The 19,993-nt window shown below is 31.2% G+C and overlaps 1 protein-coding gene across 1 annotated transcript; it reads right to left on the bottom strand.

Moving 5' to 3' along the window:
• Positions 1-6,900: 6,900 nt before the first annotated feature.
• LOC140860669 (equilibrative nucleotide transporter 3-like) lies at positions 6,901-8,587 on the bottom strand. Its single transcript, XM_073263675.1, has 6 exons — positions 8,570-8,587; positions 8,240-8,345; positions 7,974-8,146; positions 7,750-7,904; positions 7,109-7,367; positions 6,901-6,999 (listed from the first exon to the last, which is right to left on the bottom strand). The coding sequence occupies exons 1-6, from the start codon at positions 8,585-8,587 to the stop codon at positions 6,901-6,903; spliced, it is 810 nt and encodes a 269-aa protein (XP_073119776.1).
• Between the last annotated feature and the right edge of the window lie 11,406 nt (positions 8,588-19,993).

The following is a 19,993-nucleotide window of genomic DNA, read 5'->3' as shown; positions in this document are numbered from 1 at the left end:
AATTTTAAAAAGTTATATGCTTAAAACCAAAAATAGGTCAACTTACAAGATTAAAATTACAATTTTTCCTTTTATTAATTTGGATTTCAAGTCTTTATACTAATTCTATTAAATATACTGATAAATTATTAGAGTCACATCCTTAATTAGAATATTGAATTTCATGCATGTCTCATTTCGTGTGAAGTCAAAACATTTTCAATTAATGCAACTTGTGTATTGGTAAACAGATGAAACTTTTGCCAAAATAAATATAAATCATACTAAAATTAAAATTCTGTTTACAATAAAAATTTTAAGTGCAGGATATCTGTTCTAACAATAAGAACATTTATAGTTAAATAAATCCTTGAAATTTTTAAACAATAAAAAGCAACTAATCAAATAATTCGCGAATGGAGCTTCGTGGGTGATGTGGACATTACAGATTTACAGTATATATAGTTGAGTGATCACGCAATATTAATATTTTGTTTGTAATATCTAAAAATAAGATCTTATGAATTTTTTAAACAAATTTTTAAAAGGAAAAAAATATAATTAATCACTAATTTTTAAAGTTTATAAACATTACTATGATCATCTATCAATGAAATTTTTGCTGCACGGGTTTGGTTACGGTTCACATCACGAGTCTTCTCTCTCCGGGATTCTGGTAGACAATTTATTCAAAATCTATACTCAAAAGTATTAAATTTTACTATTTTATTGGTATTCAATTTTGTATTTCAGCACTTTTTATTGTTTGTCCTAATAGTAGATTTTTTACTCCTCCTAAAGAAATATATACAATACGTATCCTGTAGTAACCCAGATTCTATTTTATTATAATAATATGTTAAACATGATTAAATGTTATTAATTAAGTCAAGATAAAAAACACATGGTATGAGAATGAGCTAGGGTTTGATGGATTTGACCATGGGCTCGGGTCGGACATGGTTGAGCATCAAGGGCTTGGCCATGTGTGTGTGGCGTTGGCTAGGGCTCGGGCATGACACTAGGGCTCGGGCATGGAGCTTGGATTGAGCTCGGGTCTTTCTTTGGGGGCTCAGGTCGGTCATGATGGTAACCAAAGGAGGGTTCGGCCATAAGGGGCTCAGCCAAGGAAGGACATGGCTCGGGTCGGGACTTGGGTGCTCAAGAAAATGGTGGAGGGCTTGGACTTAAAGGCTCGGCCAAGGGAGTGTGTAACTTAGGTCGAGTCTAGGAGTTCAAGAAAGTGTTGTGCAAGGCCAATATAGTGTTCGGCCATGGGAAGAGCACATTGTGTTCAGGTCGGGAATGAACACTTAACCAAAATCAGAACATGAATAAGCCTGAACCCTCAACGACAGGCAGGCAGGTGTGTGGACGCTTGCATGAGTGACAGCTGGCGCCTAAGCATGAGCTGTCAAAAATGGTTGTGACTCAGCTCAAGTACTTGATACGTGGCGTGCATACAGGAGCTCGGACGTCTCTACATCAGCTCGAGCATCCCGAACACCCCAGATATTTGTCTATAAATAGGAGCTGGGGGTTCAGTTATTTTTACACCACTTCCATCTCACTTCATATCTCTGCCCGGAAAAGATTCGCTCGGGAGCTCGGGAAGGAGTAGCTCGGGAGCTCAAGAAGAAAGAGCTCGGGTCGGACCAAGATACCAGGTCGGGTCGGGCTTGAGACCAGGTCGGGTCGGGAGTTGACCTAGGACAGCTAGGGGTTGTCTTTTTCCAGCTTAGTCAGACTTCGGTGTTATGTACGTACATATTGACTGAGATTGTCAGCGAGTATACATGTTTATATGTTGCATTTATTTGACATTATTATATGGCATGATATATGATTTACCGTTTTCCATATTCATATGTCATGTGCATATACACGTTGAGCCTATACCTTGTTATACCTGACTATAGAGCCGCTCAGCTCTATACTCGATAGTCTATCACTGAGGGTACCGCGATGGCGGGGGCATTTATGTCTGTCTACTCTGGTGTACTAGACGAGTGTGGTTACACCCAGAGGTTGATCCGTGCGGTAGCAGCACTCATGTGGCGCCGGTACTGAGCATGACTTTTCGGATGACCATTTACCAGTCATCATGTTGCATGCATTATATACATATGTTTACTCATGTCTATATACTGGGCATTAACGCTCACGTCCTAATTGTTATCTTGGACACCCTATTCCCTGGGGCAGGTCGCAGGATGGACGGAGCTGGTAGTTCAAGGCAGGATTAGGGAGTAGGAGCCTTGAGGAGTTTTTTTATGCAGCAGGATTCGATATAGCTGTATAATGTTTACTTTTACGAATTTCGATATGGTTGTATCACTACAGATTTAAGCCTGGATTTTATTACTAAGCTGAAATGTAAATTATGGTTATGTTTCCGCACGTTTTACTCTGTTAAGTTATTTTGTTGTATTAAGTTTAATGCATGCTAGGTTCACTACATATCCACTGTCCAAAATTAAAGCACCTATCATCAGCACATGGCTCCAAAACTTTGTGCAATATTATAAAGATCGAATTCTTTGTGTGGTACATTAAAATAAAGTCTGAAGCGGAAACTCACATAATTAAACTGATCAGTGAAGGTCTCGGGATGGAGACAACCGAGCGTTATCTCTTGATAACGTTGTCCCCAAAATATTTTTTTGTTTGGTGGATCGACCCAAGACTATAAATTTTGGTGTGGGAATATTTTGAATGTGACTAATTAATGGGATTTTGATTATAATTAATAAAGAAAAATGATTGTGTTTAAGGAAGACTATGTATGCTGATGCCAACTCTGAGAAAATTAAAGGACTCACCACGCTCATTAATTTGGTGAATTATATATATCGATCAATCACTATATATAATATGACCTTTGCCATATATATTCTGAGAAAAGAACACACCAGTAACCACACAAGCGCACACACACACACTCTCTCAAAAGTCCAAAAATAAAATAATAATTAAATTCGTGTACTTTAATACAGAACATCTTAATTAATATGCTCTACATTTTCACCAAATATATGATTTTGAAGTGATCTTGCGATTTATTATAAGATAATTTGTTTTTGGTCGTGAGTTTTAAAAAATATCACATAAAAAGAAAATAAATATTATAACTAGCTAATTGTACTAATTACAAGTCGTTGCTCATTAGTTTTATTATATATCAAGAATCAAGATGTATTATTTTTTTAAAAAAATGTATGCATTGGCAATGCGAAAGGAGTTTGGATCCAATAAATTAACACTGAAAAAAAAGTCCATAATCGTATATTTACAAATACTACCCAACTAATTATTTCGACTAGTACTATATATATTACGTACCATATATATAATTATTTTTTATGGGTTCTGTATTATTATTTGTTAAAAACTCGGCATCCTAAGTCAAAGCTAGGCTCATGCATGACTTACTGTGTATTGAAGTTGGTTTTTAGGAAATTAATAAGCTTAAAAGCTAGAGTATTCAAGAACCATAAAATAAGATGGAAAAAATACTCACATTCAAACAGGACGAATCTAGTCGAATAAGGTATCCGGAGCACTGCATCGTTGTGTGGCTTGCCCGGAACTGATTTTCTCCCTCCGATCCGAAGCTGCCTAAAGAATCCATATATCATTATATTACTGGGACGTCGCGGTGATTTTTTTTTTTTTTTTTTACTGTTATATAATTTCCTTTGTTGTTAAGTTATTGTAGTGATAATGGTGATGTCGCTGTTTATTTCCATCTTTGTGTCCTGGAATTTTTCTTCCGCGTATGTCCAAAATCAACCCAAAATAGATCATTAGATAGGGAAGTTCACAATCACGGGTGTAGGTTTGCATTAATTGTCACGTTCATGTATAGAGTTAACAGGTGGAGGGTATAATAATAATAGAGCTTGAGTGCTTCACAGACACAAATTCCCACCATTTCATTCTTTCGAAAACTAAATTATGGCATACTTAAATAAATAAAATATATTTTTAAAAATATACAAAAAACACAAATTCTCGAACGAAAATAAAAGAATTTTTCATATTTCTTATTATTAATTTATTGATTTAGTGGCTTTGAAGAAAAATGACCAAAAACAAAAAAAAAAATCCACATTACTGGATTGATAGTAGTAAATATTAATGAAATTTAATTAAATTAGATGTATTAAACATGATTAATAAGCCCATACACTTGAGTCCATAAAGAAGATCCATAATCTAGAAGTCCCATGAACCATGTGAGAAAAGTCTGTAAATAGAACATTCTCTCATAATTCCAAGGTATTATCTCACTTTTTCCCCATTTTTATGCTCTAAAAAGCTCTCTAATTTTGTGATTATACATTTGGGGGTAGATCGCTGATTTGAACGTCGGAAGATTTTTCGTCGTTGGGGGATCTAATCTCGTTTCGTGATGCAGGTGACAATCCTAGCACGCAAGGAGCGCTTGACTTCTTGAAAGCTTTGGTTCACATTAACTGACTGCATCATGGATTAAGACTAAACTTTAAAAAGTTATATGACTAAAACCAAAAATAGGTCAACTTACACGATTAAAATTACAGTTTTTCCTTTTATTAATTTGGATTTCATGTCTTAATACTAACTCTATTAAATATACTGCTAAATTATTAGAGTCACATCCTTTGAATATTGAATTTCATGTCTCATTTCGTGTCAAGTCAAAACATTTTCAATGCAACTTGTATTGGTAAACAGATAAAACTTTTACCAAAATAAATATAAATTATCTTAATTAAAATAAAAATTATGTTTACAATAAAATTTTAAGTGCAGGATATCTGTTTTAACAATAAGAACATTTATAATTAAATAAATCTTTGAAATTTTTAAACAATAAAATGCAACTAATCAAATAATTCGCGCATGGAGCTTCGTGGGTGATGTGGAAATTACAAATGTACAGTAATCCTTTAGTTGAGTGACGCAATATTAATGTTGTGTTTGCAATATTTAAAAATAAAATATTATGATATTTTTTAATCAATTTTTAAAAGGAAAAAAATTTATAATTAATCACTAATTTTTCGAATTTATAAACTCTGCCATGATCATCGATGAATGAAATTTTTGCCGCCCGGGTTTGGTTACGGTTCACATAACGAGTCTTCTGTCTCCGGGATTGTGGTAGACAATTTATTCAAAAGACAATTTATTCAAAATCAAAAGTAAGTAATATTAAATTTTAAATTTGTATATCAGCATTTTTTATTGTGTCTCTTAATAGTAGATTTTTACTCCTCCTAAAGAAATACAATATTACGTATCCGCTGTCCAAAATTAAAGCACCTATCATCAGCACATGGCTCCAAAACTTTGTGCAATATTATAAAGATCGAATTCTTTGTGGTACATAAAAATAAAGTCTGAAGCGGAAACTCACATAATTAAACTGATCAGTGAAGGTCTCGGGGTGGAGACAACTGATACCATCTCCAGCACACTAAAACAGCACACTATTTTAGTGTGCTGCTGGAAATTAGTGCAAAGAATTGCTCTAACAACCAACGCCAAACAGACGTTTTTTTTAAGTTGTGAACAGTGCAACTTCAAATTTTTTTTTTTTTTGGGAGTTGCACTGTTCACAACGGCATACTTTATTTTTTTTTTTAATTTGCTTTTTGTTTTGTTATTTTAGTGTATATTTGTTGATATTATAATTATTTTTGTTTTTTTTTTTGCATTTTTTTAAATCTTTATATTATTTGTTTTTCAATAACATTAATAATATTTTACATATGATTTTTAAAATAATTCGTGAGATACATGATAAAAAAAATTAACATAGGATAATTAAAATTTTAATACAAAATTACATATTAAAACGAAATTATAAATTTAAAATACTGTGTGTTAATTGAATAAATATTATTATGCAATATTTTATTTTGTTGTTATTAATTTCACTCAACTTAAAAAATCTTAATTAATAAATAATATACGAATTCATATAATTTTTAATTAAATTTACCACATTAATTTATATATTAAAAATAAATTATAAAATATATGTAAAAGTAAAGAATATTATGGAATATTCCTTTGTGTAGAAATTTGGTGAAAACTGCTGGAGATGAAGTATGAATTGCATTATAATAGTGTAAAATGTGGCATTATTTTAATGTCAGCTGCTGGAGATGGTCTGAGCGTTATCTCTTCATGAACGTTGTCCCCAAAATATTTTTTCACAAGGTGGATCGACTCAAAACCATAAATAATATTTTTGGTATAAAAAATAATTATTATTCACGGTTCAAATTGGAGAAGAAACTCATCTTACAAAATTGACTCTAAAACAATCTCATAAAAAAATTTCTTATATCTAAATAATTATTTAACTTCTTTAAGCTGGCTGCATTTTGTATCCAAGGATTTGAAGTGAAAGATTTCGAATCAATGTCTCAGGTCATCGACACTCCGAAAATAATAATAATAATAATAATAATAATAATAATAATAATAATAAAAAACAATTAAGACATAAAAATCTAATCTATCGATCAACATAATCTTCGTTGCGGCAAATCAACATACATAAGATAATAAAACTTGAATAATGTTAGAGGTACCATAAATATTGTGTATAACGATTACAACAAATAAATCATGAGATTTTGCTATTATATCGCGATATTTTGCATTCAATTTATCATGAGATTTTGATAAATGAAATTTTTGTATTGAATTTTTGTGTTGTACAAATTGATGTACAAATTTCGTTGTATATGTAGCATTACTCTAATAACTTAGGTCATAAAAACATCAATGTATAAGCATAAAAGAAAAAAAAAAAAAAAAAGAAGTCAAACATACAAAAGAAACCAATTTATTAACTTAAGTAGATGATGAAAATCTAAGAGGCAACGAGACCAAATTAAATATAATTAAGCGTCCTATATATTACGTTATAGTCCACAGCCAGTCCAATGCAACACCAGACAATATTCCACTTAGAATGAACAACACCAACAAATTCCCCAATGCATTCTGCTCCGGTGCCTGCAAATTCATTCAAAGTTCCATCCATGTTATATATATATATATATATATATACATGGCTATAAATTTATTGATACCATGCATGCATCGATCAAGTTCTTCGACTTACTCGGAATCCTTTCGGAGCCATCGATAGTATACAAATAGTCAAATATCCATTTGTCAATCCAAGGAATGAAACTAGAAATATCATCCATCCCTGCCCTCCATACTTGGCAGTGAAGTAGAACGCAGGAATAAGGGCGAAGCGCGACAAGGTGGCCGCCATAATGCCGATTCGCGATTCTAGTTTCAGCCATCGGATGAGAGGAATATATCTCGATATGAGATTCCAAATGTTATATACTGCTACAAGAACGATTGCATACCTACACGTACCTCAAATTAGGGTTAATATTATTTGTTTACTTACATATCTCGAGGGTATGAATATATATCATGGGCCCGGGTCAGATGTTTATATGAACATCTTTAGATAATTAATGCACCAACTTTTTCGAGACACTGGAAATCATGTCACTTCACACACGATTATGTGTCTCAAAAAAGCCTTCGTGCAATGTATTAGAATTATATATATATATATATATATATATATATATATATATATATATGTGATCAACAGCTGACGTGACAATCACTCATTGGATGTATAAGGTGTCACGTCAGTTGTTGCTCGCGTAGTTGTCCATGGTGGTTGCATGCAGATACATGCATGTATGTATTAATATAATTATTATAATGACTAACCAAGATCCCAACTTGTGTGTACTACCGGTGTTCTCATACAAGAATCCAGGGAAAATAGACAGCGTGAGGGCATTTGTTAGGAAGAGTCCAACCGCGTAATCGACGTTCCTAATCAACAACTGCTTGTTGCTTAGTCGATCTTCTCTAGAATAATCCTGCGCACAAACGATACAAATTAATAGGATTCTTAAGATATATGTCCTAATTAAAGGCATGTCATGCACCTGGCTGGTAGGGGTGCTGATGCCTGCAGCAGCAAGATCAGCAAAGACAGTGCTGCATCCCTCCGATGCCGCCTTTCGCCGGAAGTATTGCACGATAGGTAGTTTCCCAAAGAGAAAAGAGTATACAATAACACATAGAAACTCTATGCATATTGAGATTGAAAGAAATAACACTACAGCAATGGTAATAATAATTAAATGAATTTGGGATTATGAAAAAGTAATAGACGAGAAAATATTGAGTTATAGATATATAAAGAACTTACTCACACCCTTGCGAAGCCCGTGATTTGTTCTATCAAAAGCAGCCTTTGTAACTAGCCGCAAACCAGAAGTTAGGACTCCTGATGCAGCCAAACCAGCAAAGAACGACTGCGATTTGCCCGAAAAATGATCTTAAGTGTAATTTGTTTTCTGGAGCATATAATTTGGTTACTTGTCAGTCTTATGTTTATTGTTTTTTTTTTGTTTTTTGAGTCCAAACTTAGCAATTTTGTGTCAAATATGCTATAAGTTATGGGCATTATGTTTAGTTTTTAATTTTAGCAATTAAATAATATATCTATGACATTAAGTAGAAATATAATTAATATTACCCCACTCTTCTTCTCCATGTCGATCGATTAATGCTCTACAAGAAGTCAACAACAGTAACAAATAACAATCCTAAAATTGATAGTGAATATTTTATATTAATATTGAGTTTTATTTATACTAGCGTCTTTGCCCACATATTAGGTGTATATATATTGTTTTTATTTTAAAATATTATATTTTGTGATATGAAAAATTAATTGTAAAAACGTGATTTTTATTTTAAAATAAAAAAAAATCGACCAAGTTATGAGAAAATTAATTAATAATATATAAAATTAATGATATTTAATAAGGATAGATTTGGATTAATAGTAGTTAATAAGTATAAATATGAAAATTCATATAAATATACCAAAATTAGTAGCAAGTGTTTTTCCCTGCTGAGATTAAAGAACAAAATCATAGAAAAAACAAAATCTATACAATTTCGATTAATCCAAAAAAAAAAAAAGAATGAAACAGAAAACCTTTGAATCATTCAGTTGATTGATGCTTTCCATGGCCAAAATATTCCTCTCCCAAATAAGAAGCCGAGTATGTTAATGTAAATGTAATTAACAACACCTAGACTATATACATACAAGAAAAGAGCAAGAGTTTTTCATGGACATAAAGAAAGCCATAAATGATTAATGACCACTGATCTATAAAAATATTTCCTCATAGTACAAAATAATAATATCTTGCAAAAATGCACAGTTTTTCGATGGATTAAAAACACAAAACCAATAATAAAAATAAAAAAAAAGAAGAAGAAGGAAAAAACGATGCAAAACAATCCATCATAAAAGTAAAAAAAAATAAAATTAATTTATCAATACCTATACCATATTATATAAATTATAAAAGGAAATTATATGATTATATCTTGTACTTATTGTACGAAATCATCCTAAACATCGGGTAAGACTATGCTGCACTTGGAGTTCTTCTTCAAGTGCAGCATAGCCCTTGAATCAATAGGGCCCACATGAAAACATGTGGGACCCATATGTTATCATGTGGGCCCTCCCTTGATCCAAGGGCTTAGCTCCACCCCTAATCATTCGATACGCACTTCTGAATGGATGGATTTTAAAAAAATCAATACAATTCTTAATTTATATTTATATAGAAATAAATATACGTAGTTAAATAGAAATTTAATTCTTTCCAAATTAAACGTGGATCCGAAGTCAATACTTGTTGACCAGGCCATCCAATTTCAGATATTAACCAGCTAGCCATTTAATCTCGCCCTCAAACTCCGCATGCAATGTATCACTTATCTTGGATTTATTTAAGTAATTAACCTCCAGTTGAGTGTCACTTAGAAAAATAACCTCTCATTTTTTATTACTTTATTTTTACTATTTCGCCCTTTTTAAACATGACTCTCGTTACTATGTATTAGATTTTTGAACTTCTCATGACAATTTAAAATATTAGATTTAATTACTTAAATCATTCTACCCAAAATTTGAAAAATATTTTATTTTAGTAACCTTCTTAATTTAATGACATATTACCTTATACTAGGGGTGTTCATTCGGGCGATTTGGACCGAACCGAACCGAAATTTCGGTTCTCCGAAAAGCCAAACCAAAAACCGAACCGAATTGGGCGGTTCGGTTCGGTTTTTAACCGAAATTATTTCGGTTTTTCGGTTTTTTTTTTGATAAAATTTTTTTTTCTCTAAAAATCGGTTTTTTGAAAAAAAAAATTAAAATAAATTTTTTTAAAAAAAAACTAAATTTTTTTAGTTATTCGAATAATTTTTTGGAAAAAATTAATGGTTAAATCAAATATTTTTGATTTAATACTTCGAAAAATATATTTGAAAATAACTACACTTAGAACAAAAAAATTGCTAACGTTTTTAATTTCAATAATAATAATTTATGAATTTATAAAAATAATGTAATATATAATGAAAATATGTGTATATATAATAAAATAACTTCATTAATTTTTAATTATTTCTATTTCAAAAATCAATATTTTTTAAAATATATAAATCAATATATTTTTCAAGTTGAATCCACAATTCAAGTATGTTTGAATAATTAGATAAGTAATTAAACCAATTATGTTTTTTTAAAAGAACGAATGATGACTTTTGTTCTTTCAGTTTTTCAATAAAATTAATTTTATGGGCACACAATATTGATGTACATATTAATTAATTGGTAAAAAAATTCAAAATCAAAAACAAAAAAAACAAAAAAAAAAAGCAAAAAAAAAAACGGTTTTTCGGTTCGGTTCGGTTAACCGCGAAAAAAAATCGAACCGAACCGAAAATCCGATCCGAAAACCAAAAATCGAACCGAATTTTCGGTTCGAATCGGGCGGTTATCCGAACCGTGAACACCTCTACCTTATACCGATTTGCCAAACACTTCACTTTTTTTCACAATTTCTTTGCATCATTAATTCCTTATTTTATTATGCTGTCGGTATTCACAAAATTATAAAAAAATTAGCCACCAAAATTAACGATTAACAAACAAAAACAAAGGAATAAAAATTAAATAAATAGAAAAAATAACAAAAATATAAAAAAACATACGTAAAATGGTTGCACCGAGTTGATGATTTGGAATGTTGTTTTTTTGTCCTGGGTGTAGAGAAGTGGAAGGTAGCAAAATTTTGAGAGTAGAAAATTAATTAAAAATAAAAAAGAAAGAAAGAAGGTCAGGAAGAAGACGATGAATAGCACGACAGCAAACAAATCTGAGGAGGGAAAATTAGGGATTTTGGGTGATTAATCTAATTAAAATTAAATAGCATAAAAGGTAGTTTGGATATATATTAAATTAAAACTCATTTAGAAGGTTACTTTACAAAATAAAATATTAAGAATGTCAAAAATCTAAATAAATAGTAACAGAGGGTTATATTTCAAATTGTCCCCACTTATCTTCTCTGCTTTATTTATTTTCCTTTTCAAATGTGTATTTTGAAATGACCTTCTAGACTACAAATCAATTTATGCATATCCCTTATCTTATACAAGATCCTCAATTCATCTGCAACTTTTCAAATTCGAAAATTGGTATTTTATATTTTCTATTACTCAAATTAATAATTCCAATATATATCTTTCGCTTCTTGTCTTTATTATAAGACAATAATGGTAAGTATTTATGGAAACATTGACATATAATAAAAATTGTTGCTTTAAATAAAATTTTTTTTGAAGTTATAAATTTTATTTTTATTAAAACCTATTTACACTAATAGTAATGTATATGATTTTAAATACATATGTTTATAACTATATAAATTCATAATAGAAAATTAAAAAGATTATTTAAAATTTAAGATATCAAAAACTAATTTAATACCTAAACTTGGAAAATAATTATAATATAATAAAATATTATAATACTATTTAATTATGGATACCAATATTTCTACTTCTTAATTTAAACGTAAAAAAATTATTTTCCATCAAATTTCAATGTCTTGTGATATCAGTGATCATGGTGCGGTTTTGCGATTTTTTCGAAGAAATTCAAACCGAATTGCCACTTGCGGTTCGAATATACTTTATTTTTTTAATTGCGATTTTGCATGTAAAATCGGTTTTGCGGTTTTGGGCGGTTTTAAGCGGTGGCGGTCGGATCGCAGTTTTTTTGGATGATAAGCAAAATGAAAAAATTGAACTAATTTTGAACAATGAATTAAAACTATAATAAACAAAATAAAACTATATAAAAAAACAATCAAGCGACAAAATAACAAGAGAGAAAAAGGGGGAAAAATGAAGGAGAGTTGAGAGAGTGGAGGTGGCATAAGTAAGAAATCTTTTGTGTATGTAATACTAGTTAATAAATATAACCCTAGCTAAATAAAATTGTACATGTCGGTGTGGGGCGGTGCGATTTTGGCCAAATATTATAACCGCACCGTGGGGGCGGGGCGGTTTTCTTTTCTTTCTAAACGCGGTTATTGTTTTTAAAAAATGAGATACAACGGTGCGATACGGTGTGGTGCGGTCAGTTCGGGTGGTTTTTTAAAAATTTTGATCACCCCTACTGATATATATGTATACATGTAGCGACAGAATTAGGATTTTTTTATATGAACGTTTCAGTAACGGAAGATCAAGAAGAATATACTAAAACAAACATATAGACCAACACTCCCCTAAAAAATAAAAGATTTTGTGTTTCATTTAAAATAATTTAATTGGTGTTGATATGCATAAAATGGGCGGTGATAATATAGAAGAAATCTGATATTACAATACTTCAAAAAGAAATTGAAATTTTATGTATGAAGATTTTTTTTTCCCCAAAACTTTTAATTGATTGAAATTTTAATAAAAAAATTGAAAAATTCAATTTCCACAATCACATGGTTCGTTTAATTTTTTTTTAATCTTTTAACCTTTTTATTATGAATGTATATACGTATAATATAATATTTATTTAAAATCATATATATTGTTATAGAATAAATATTTTTTAAGAAAATAAAATTATTTAAAGAAACCATTTTTATTATATCTCAATATTTCCACAGACCATAAATACTAGGTATTATTAATTATAATAAAGGCAAGAAGATAAAACGATATATTAGTTAATTGGAGTAGTAGAAAATACAAAATATTAATTTACTAAATTTAAATGTGCAGGAAAAAATATAGAAGAAAGTGTAGGAGATGATATAGAAGAAAGTGTAGTAGAAAATACACAGCATCGCATGTTGTACATAGCCCAACAAAAGAAGATCCAAATTGGTTTGCTAACATGGGCTAGTGCTTTTGTTTTAGCAATTTGTGGCTTGGGAAACGACTGTAACTGAATCGGTATTGATTATATGACTCCGTTTATGATATAAGATTGAACAAAGTTGTATGTGTCGAATATCAACTGGCGGCAATGTGTGCCTCGACTCCTCTAAGAATTGACAAATTTACGATCTTATATTATAAAATCGAGAGATTCTACATTGTTAAATTTGGATTGACGGATTTTATATTTTTTTTATTTGTTTGGATGAATGGATAAAATTTTAATAAATTTCAAATGCAATCTACACCGAGTTAAGCAATTTCTATATAATAGTAGTGGTTTAAAAATACAACAAAGACAAGTGTTATTAAATTCATTAATTCCTCAATTCATTTCCGCAAATAAAAAAATCTAAAATTTGTCAATCCAAATTTAACAATGTAGAATTTCCCGATTTTATACTATAAGATCGTAAATTTATAATTCATTAATTCCTCAATTCATTACCGCAAATTAAATCCATATTCCAAGCACGAATGAAAAAATTTGAATTCAAGGATTTCAAATTCATTTGGTTTTTTGGATGAATTTTTTTTTGGGTGATCATCATCTTGCTAATCCATGTAAGTCAATATAATGTTAATTATGATGAATTTGAAATACATACAAGATGGCTGGAAGTCATTTCATATTCATCCTTCTTATCTCTTTCAAAATGAAATTTTCTCTTCCAAATCAATTCACCCATCTAAACGTAACCCAAGGAACAATAGTAACATTAGTCATGTAAGTTGATCACTTTGATTCTGGTCCTTATATATATCATGTTTTTATTATGTTTGGATAGGCTTTTTATGAAACATTTTATATATCATTGGATTCGCATTTTGAAAACGATCATACCTTGAAAATTTCAAGGGAATCGGAGTTGTTTTGGGTACGGGTGTGCACGAATTCCCCGCACCCTTTTTCAACTTGGTTTTAACGAGGAAAAACTGAAATATGAAATCATAGTGGAGCAAAATCGCAAATAGACAAACATAAAGGACAAAAATTGCAGTTTTTTCTCGTTAAAACCATTTCCCTTATTTGTTAAAAAAATAAAAATCTATTTCAGCAGGAAAATATCATTGGTATGATATCAAGTGTTTGATATATGTGTGGAATCAAGTTATTTTAACAAAAAAAACATATATTCATTGTAGTCTTAATATTATTTATATTATATGTGTGAATAACAATTATTGCATGTATCAATATCATAAACAGTGAGTGCATGAAAATAGTTCTCAAAGGACCTACAAACTCTTGTAAATTCTTTTTGTATTCTTGCTGGTTCAATATAGTAAAAATTTGAATCGGTGGCAAGTGGACGACGTAACTCTAATACTGAGGGTAAACCACTATAAATCTTGTGTATTATTGTGTTAGTTAATTTTTTATATGGCCAATTTCTATTTGTTTAGATAATTAAAATTGAGACTTTATTCTAACAACTGGTATGAGAGAGTTAGGTTGCATTTGAAGTGATGATTAGAAAATAAGTTTTGACACATGAAATTGGAAAATTTGATGGAAACAATTTTTCTTTCTAGAGAATATAGATCTGTACCATAAATTTTGCATATGTGACTTGAGGGGAAGAAACCACAGGATATGTCAGATGTCGATGAAAATCTCTTACACAAGCAATTGTATTAGGGGTTATTAGAGTGACAATGCTGAAGAATGTGACCTACTCATGGACTCAAGGGTCGGGTCCAACTCTAAGTGGTAAGAATCATCCCACAAGGGTAGGTGGTGGAAGTTAGAGAGGTTGGTTAAGCAAGTGTGCGACATGGCAGAGGAGCTAGACTCTAAGGTGCTAAGAGGTGTGTCAAGAGTGAGACTGTGGATGGTGGGTGAAATAGTTGAAGTTGGAATCAGAAGCACCGAGGGATGCACTATTTTCTCGAACAATAACAGAGTCAAGATTTTAGCTCCACCCGAGCTAAAATTTTTTAGAGAAAAATTCAAAAATCATGGAAGTTGAAAACACCGATTTTTCATTTCTATGAATATTTTGAACTTTGTTTAAATCTATCACGCAGATGAACTTAGTAATATGGTAGATAGAGAAAACGTTAAGTAAGTTCTTACTGATAATAATAACTAATTTTTTCATATTTTGGTGAAATAAAAAATCGTATAGGTGACTAAAATACCTTGAATTACCGTATAAAGAAAGTTTTAAATCAGCTCAACATGGATGCACGTGAGAGGCAACATCCAAGATATTATATATAAACAACATGAAACTTACAAGTTTTTTTGGCTCCAAAAATTAAAATTGGATTTGATTCGGTATATTATTTACATCTTTATCTATCGTACATAAAAGTATATATATAACAAGTTATTGTTTACTTTCTTGCAATATAAGTTTGTGGTGACGAATAGTTATTTTGAACTATTTTTTTCTTTATTGATTTAGGATTTCATATTTAATTGTTTTTGTTAAAACCATGTAGGTTTAGATTTTTGTACTTTTAAGTATTTTCATAATTAAGTTGGTAGCAATTCCTCGGCTACTCGATCGTATTTGATGGTAGAATTTATGAGTTTGGTTAACTTTATTAAGAGGTTTAGATAATTATAGCTTTACACATGTAAGAAAAAACATGTATATTTGCATTTGGTTACATTTTTGGCATTTGGTAGACGGTCTCTCGAAATGTTAAGTGGGAAATTATATTGTGAATTTGGTGGTACATTTTTTTTCTTTTTACTCTTTTTTTGAAAGAAGTATATGTTTTCATGGCCTTCAAATTTTTTATGAAATGAAATAAAATTAATGATAATCATTTTTCAAGTCGTAGATTCTTCATTTGTCCATCAAAGAAGATTAGCTATTTAATTTTCACTTGAATTGTGCCTGAAAGTTAGAATGATTTTCTTGTTGAAGGCCATGAAAAACAAGATGAATTTTTTTCTCTCTTTATTTAGCCCGGAACAACGATTTTTCGTCTTCATTTAGCTTATAGATACAATGGTGGTTTGTTTCCCATTTGATATTGTATTCAATATATCATTTGACCCATCTATTATTTACTTTGAATATTTTTTTTATTTTACTTATGTAAATATAGGGCTGGGTACGGTACGGTATACCGTATCAAACTCTCATACCGTATACTGTACCGTACCATACCGGTATGAAGAATTTCATATCGGTACCATACCGAAAATTCGATATGGAGAATTTTTATACCGAATATCGTACCGAAAATAAAAATAAAAATTCGGTATACCGAAAAAAAACTCGGTATACCGAAATTTTTTCGGTATACTGAGTTTTTTTTGGGTATACCGTGAAAAATTTAAAAAAATAAATAAATAAATTTGGTATATTCGTACCGTACCGAAATTTTTGGTATATCGATTTTTCGGTATATTCGGTAAATTTTTCGGTATGGTATGACGGTATTTTCGACATTTCGATATTTTTTCCCAACCCTATGTAAATATGTAAATTTTATTTTTAGGTCACGAGAAATAAACATTGGATTTTTACGATAATATATGTATTGGTTGAAGATTCCCTACGATCCGTTTGTTGTATTTTGCTCTATAACACTTTGTTGTTAGTACTAAAACTAAATATTTTTTTGTGTATTTTGTTGGTGGATAGACTTAGAAGTAACGAGTTTGTAAGTTGAAAAGACCAACATGACAATCATGTATCGGTATTTTGGATTTTATGAAGATTTTTATTTATGTTTATGTTGATTTGCTATCTACGGAAATTGTTGTGCGAAAACAGTTTATTATGTTGTGATATGACATTTTTCTGGGTCTTGATATAACATTAAAACTAATATGTAACAACTACATATGTAATTGTAAAACTAATAAAATATCATTTCAAATGTTTATATATGTCACAATAGTAATTAACATGACATTTTAAACTGACATTATAAATTACGTATAGTGACACTTTTTATTGTTGTTATAAATAAATGGGATAAAACCCAAATACGTCCTCAAAGTTTTCTAACTTTTCCAAAAATATACTGACACTTTATTCGTTCCTAATTATGTTCCTTATTTAAAAAATAGTTTTCTTAATATGTACCTCAAACTAAAAATTGTCAATAATACCCTTATTATAACAATTATAATTAATATTTCCTTGGGGCTCAAAAAATGGTATCATAGCCTAGGTAATTTTATTCAGACTTTATATTATTCGTTAAATCATACCTTTCTTTGTTGAGGAGAAGAATTTTTATAAAATATGACTTCAAACGAAGGTTTGAATCAAGAAGATTTTATTTATAAAAAATCTTATAAACAAGTTAATATATTCACAATAGATTACTTACAACAGGTGGTGATTATTGTTCTCAATTCTGAAGAGATAAAGAAAGTTGATTTCTAACTCTCAATTTTTAGAAATTACCCCAGATTTCTCTAAACTCTCCGAAGATCTTAGAGAAATTCAAAAGACGGTACAATATTACAGCAATCATCTGTATGAAATACCTCGGCATATTGGAGAAATCCTTAAGAAACAAGAAGAAATTCTTGTAACTCTAAAGGATCTTCAAACCAAAATCATAAATCTAGAACACATTTCTAGTTCTAGAAAGGGAAATACGGGAGGAAGGTTACCACTCCAGTTTGAGTACCGAACCTCTGTTACATCAGAAAGGTAAAACCAAAATGGTTCAAAAACCTTTAACTGATGATGAAATGATGATTAATCTAATAAAATCAGTATCAGAGGGAAACACTATCTGATGACTACTTTAAAAAGATTAAATCTCGAGGATATACAAGATCTTGCGGATTCTTTTGCGAATCTCAAAGTAGTAGATCTAAAAATGAATTTTCCTTAGGGTGAGCAACCCATAGGGAATCCCCCTAGATGTGGTGAAAACATAAGAACCACATAGTGAGTTTCATGTTGGAGAAAATTCACATCCAGCAGGAACCAGATCTAGAAGGAGTAATATACCAATACATCAAACTCCTTATGAAAAAACTGTTTTAGACCCGATACATCCTTATGGGGTTATGTTAAACCTGGATGTTCTAGACTTCAAAAACAGAGAAGATTTCATAGATGATTGGACATCAGCTATGAGAATAGCAGCAGGAACTTTAGATCTCAATAAAGAAGGATTTATCAAACTTCTGGAAATGAGTCTAATGGGATCTGTTAAGATAGCTTGGAAAATGACCATGCCAGAAACCAAGGAATCAATATTAGCAGGAGAATCACTTAGCGAGATTGGAGGAAGAATGACCACCCTTTTTAAAGCACAATTCATAGGGGTAGACTATTTCAATAATCAAGATACAGAGAAAAATAGAAGATATACTCAAGCTCTGTATAGCCTCGAGTTACATGATATATGTTTAGTTGATGAATATATTATGTTATTCACCAAATACAGATGGAATTCGTGAGTTGAAGAAAATGTAGCCATTCAGCTATTTTTCGCAAAAATGTCAAGCCCCTGGAGAGAAATGCTGATAAAAGAATACGTTCCAGGTAATATTGATACATTGGCAAGACGCGCCTCCTTTTTTATAGGAAAATTGGCGGAATGGTGCCATATAGCAGCATTACAAAAGAATTACAAGAAAATAAGGGGTATTAATAAGCATATTTCTCTATGTTGCAGAGAAAATGATCTCCCTACAGTTATAGGGAATAAATCACAGGGATTTAAGAGGAAGAAATTTAAAAATAATCCCTACAATAAAAGAATGAAAAGTTCTTGAAAACCAAGAACATTTTGGTCTAAACAAAAGGCCAGATCCTATAGATCAGGCAGAATAAGTGGACCTACAAGAGCATCCCCAGCAACTAACTCATCACAAAGCAGGGAAAGAACACCATCTAAAAGAACTTTCAGAAGAACTCATACGAGAGCAAGTGAAAGTTTCAACGATTGCAATTGCTGGACATGTTGAGCTAGAGGACATATATCTACTGTAGTGACCCGCAATTAATCAAGGTAATTAAGGAAACTAATTACTAAATTTTGCCTAAAATTATCCGAAGTGGATCGGAAGCTCCGAAGCACAGATCGGAAGCTCCGATCGGGATCGGACGTTCCGTTGGAGGATCGGACGTTCCGATCTGGATAGGTCTGGCATCATCACCGACGTCAGCAAGATGACGTCACTGCTTACGCACGTGAGGTGACATCGGACGTTCCGATGTCACGATCGGACGCTTCGTTCTCGATCGGACGTTCTGATCGCCGTCTATAAATAAGGGGTCCGAGCCCTCATTCTGTGCACCAATTTCCCTCCTCTCCTCTGGTTTTCGAACCTTCTTACTTAGATCTACGGATTTCTAGGCATCCTATTGGGAATCCGGAAGTTGCCTAGCGATCCCGGCGTCGTAGCGGAGGTGTGCCTAAGTTTTGAGCCGATTCTACACCAGCGGGCTGACGACGGACGAAGGTATAATTTGGCTTCCTAAAAATATTTAGGAGTATAAAATAGCTTAGTTAAGGCTTTTAGAGCGTTTATAGTGATGCATGGACTTTTGCATGTGTAGACGCAGTAGAGCAGACTTGTAGGATTTGGGCCGAGACGGGTGTGCTAGGAGTTGACCTGCAGTGTTAGAGGTACGTAAGTACTGACCGAGATAGCCGGCATGATATTTATACATATGTGTGTGATGCATGATGTATG

The sequence above is a fragment of the Henckelia pumila genome, chromosome 4 (assembly GCF_033568475.1).
Source record: "Henckelia pumila isolate YLH828 chromosome 4, ASM3356847v2, whole genome shotgun sequence".
NCBI classification, from domain to species: domain Eukaryota; kingdom Viridiplantae; phylum Streptophyta; class Magnoliopsida; order Lamiales; family Gesneriaceae; genus Henckelia; species Henckelia pumila.
This window is presented reverse-complemented; position numbering and strand designations above follow the sequence as displayed.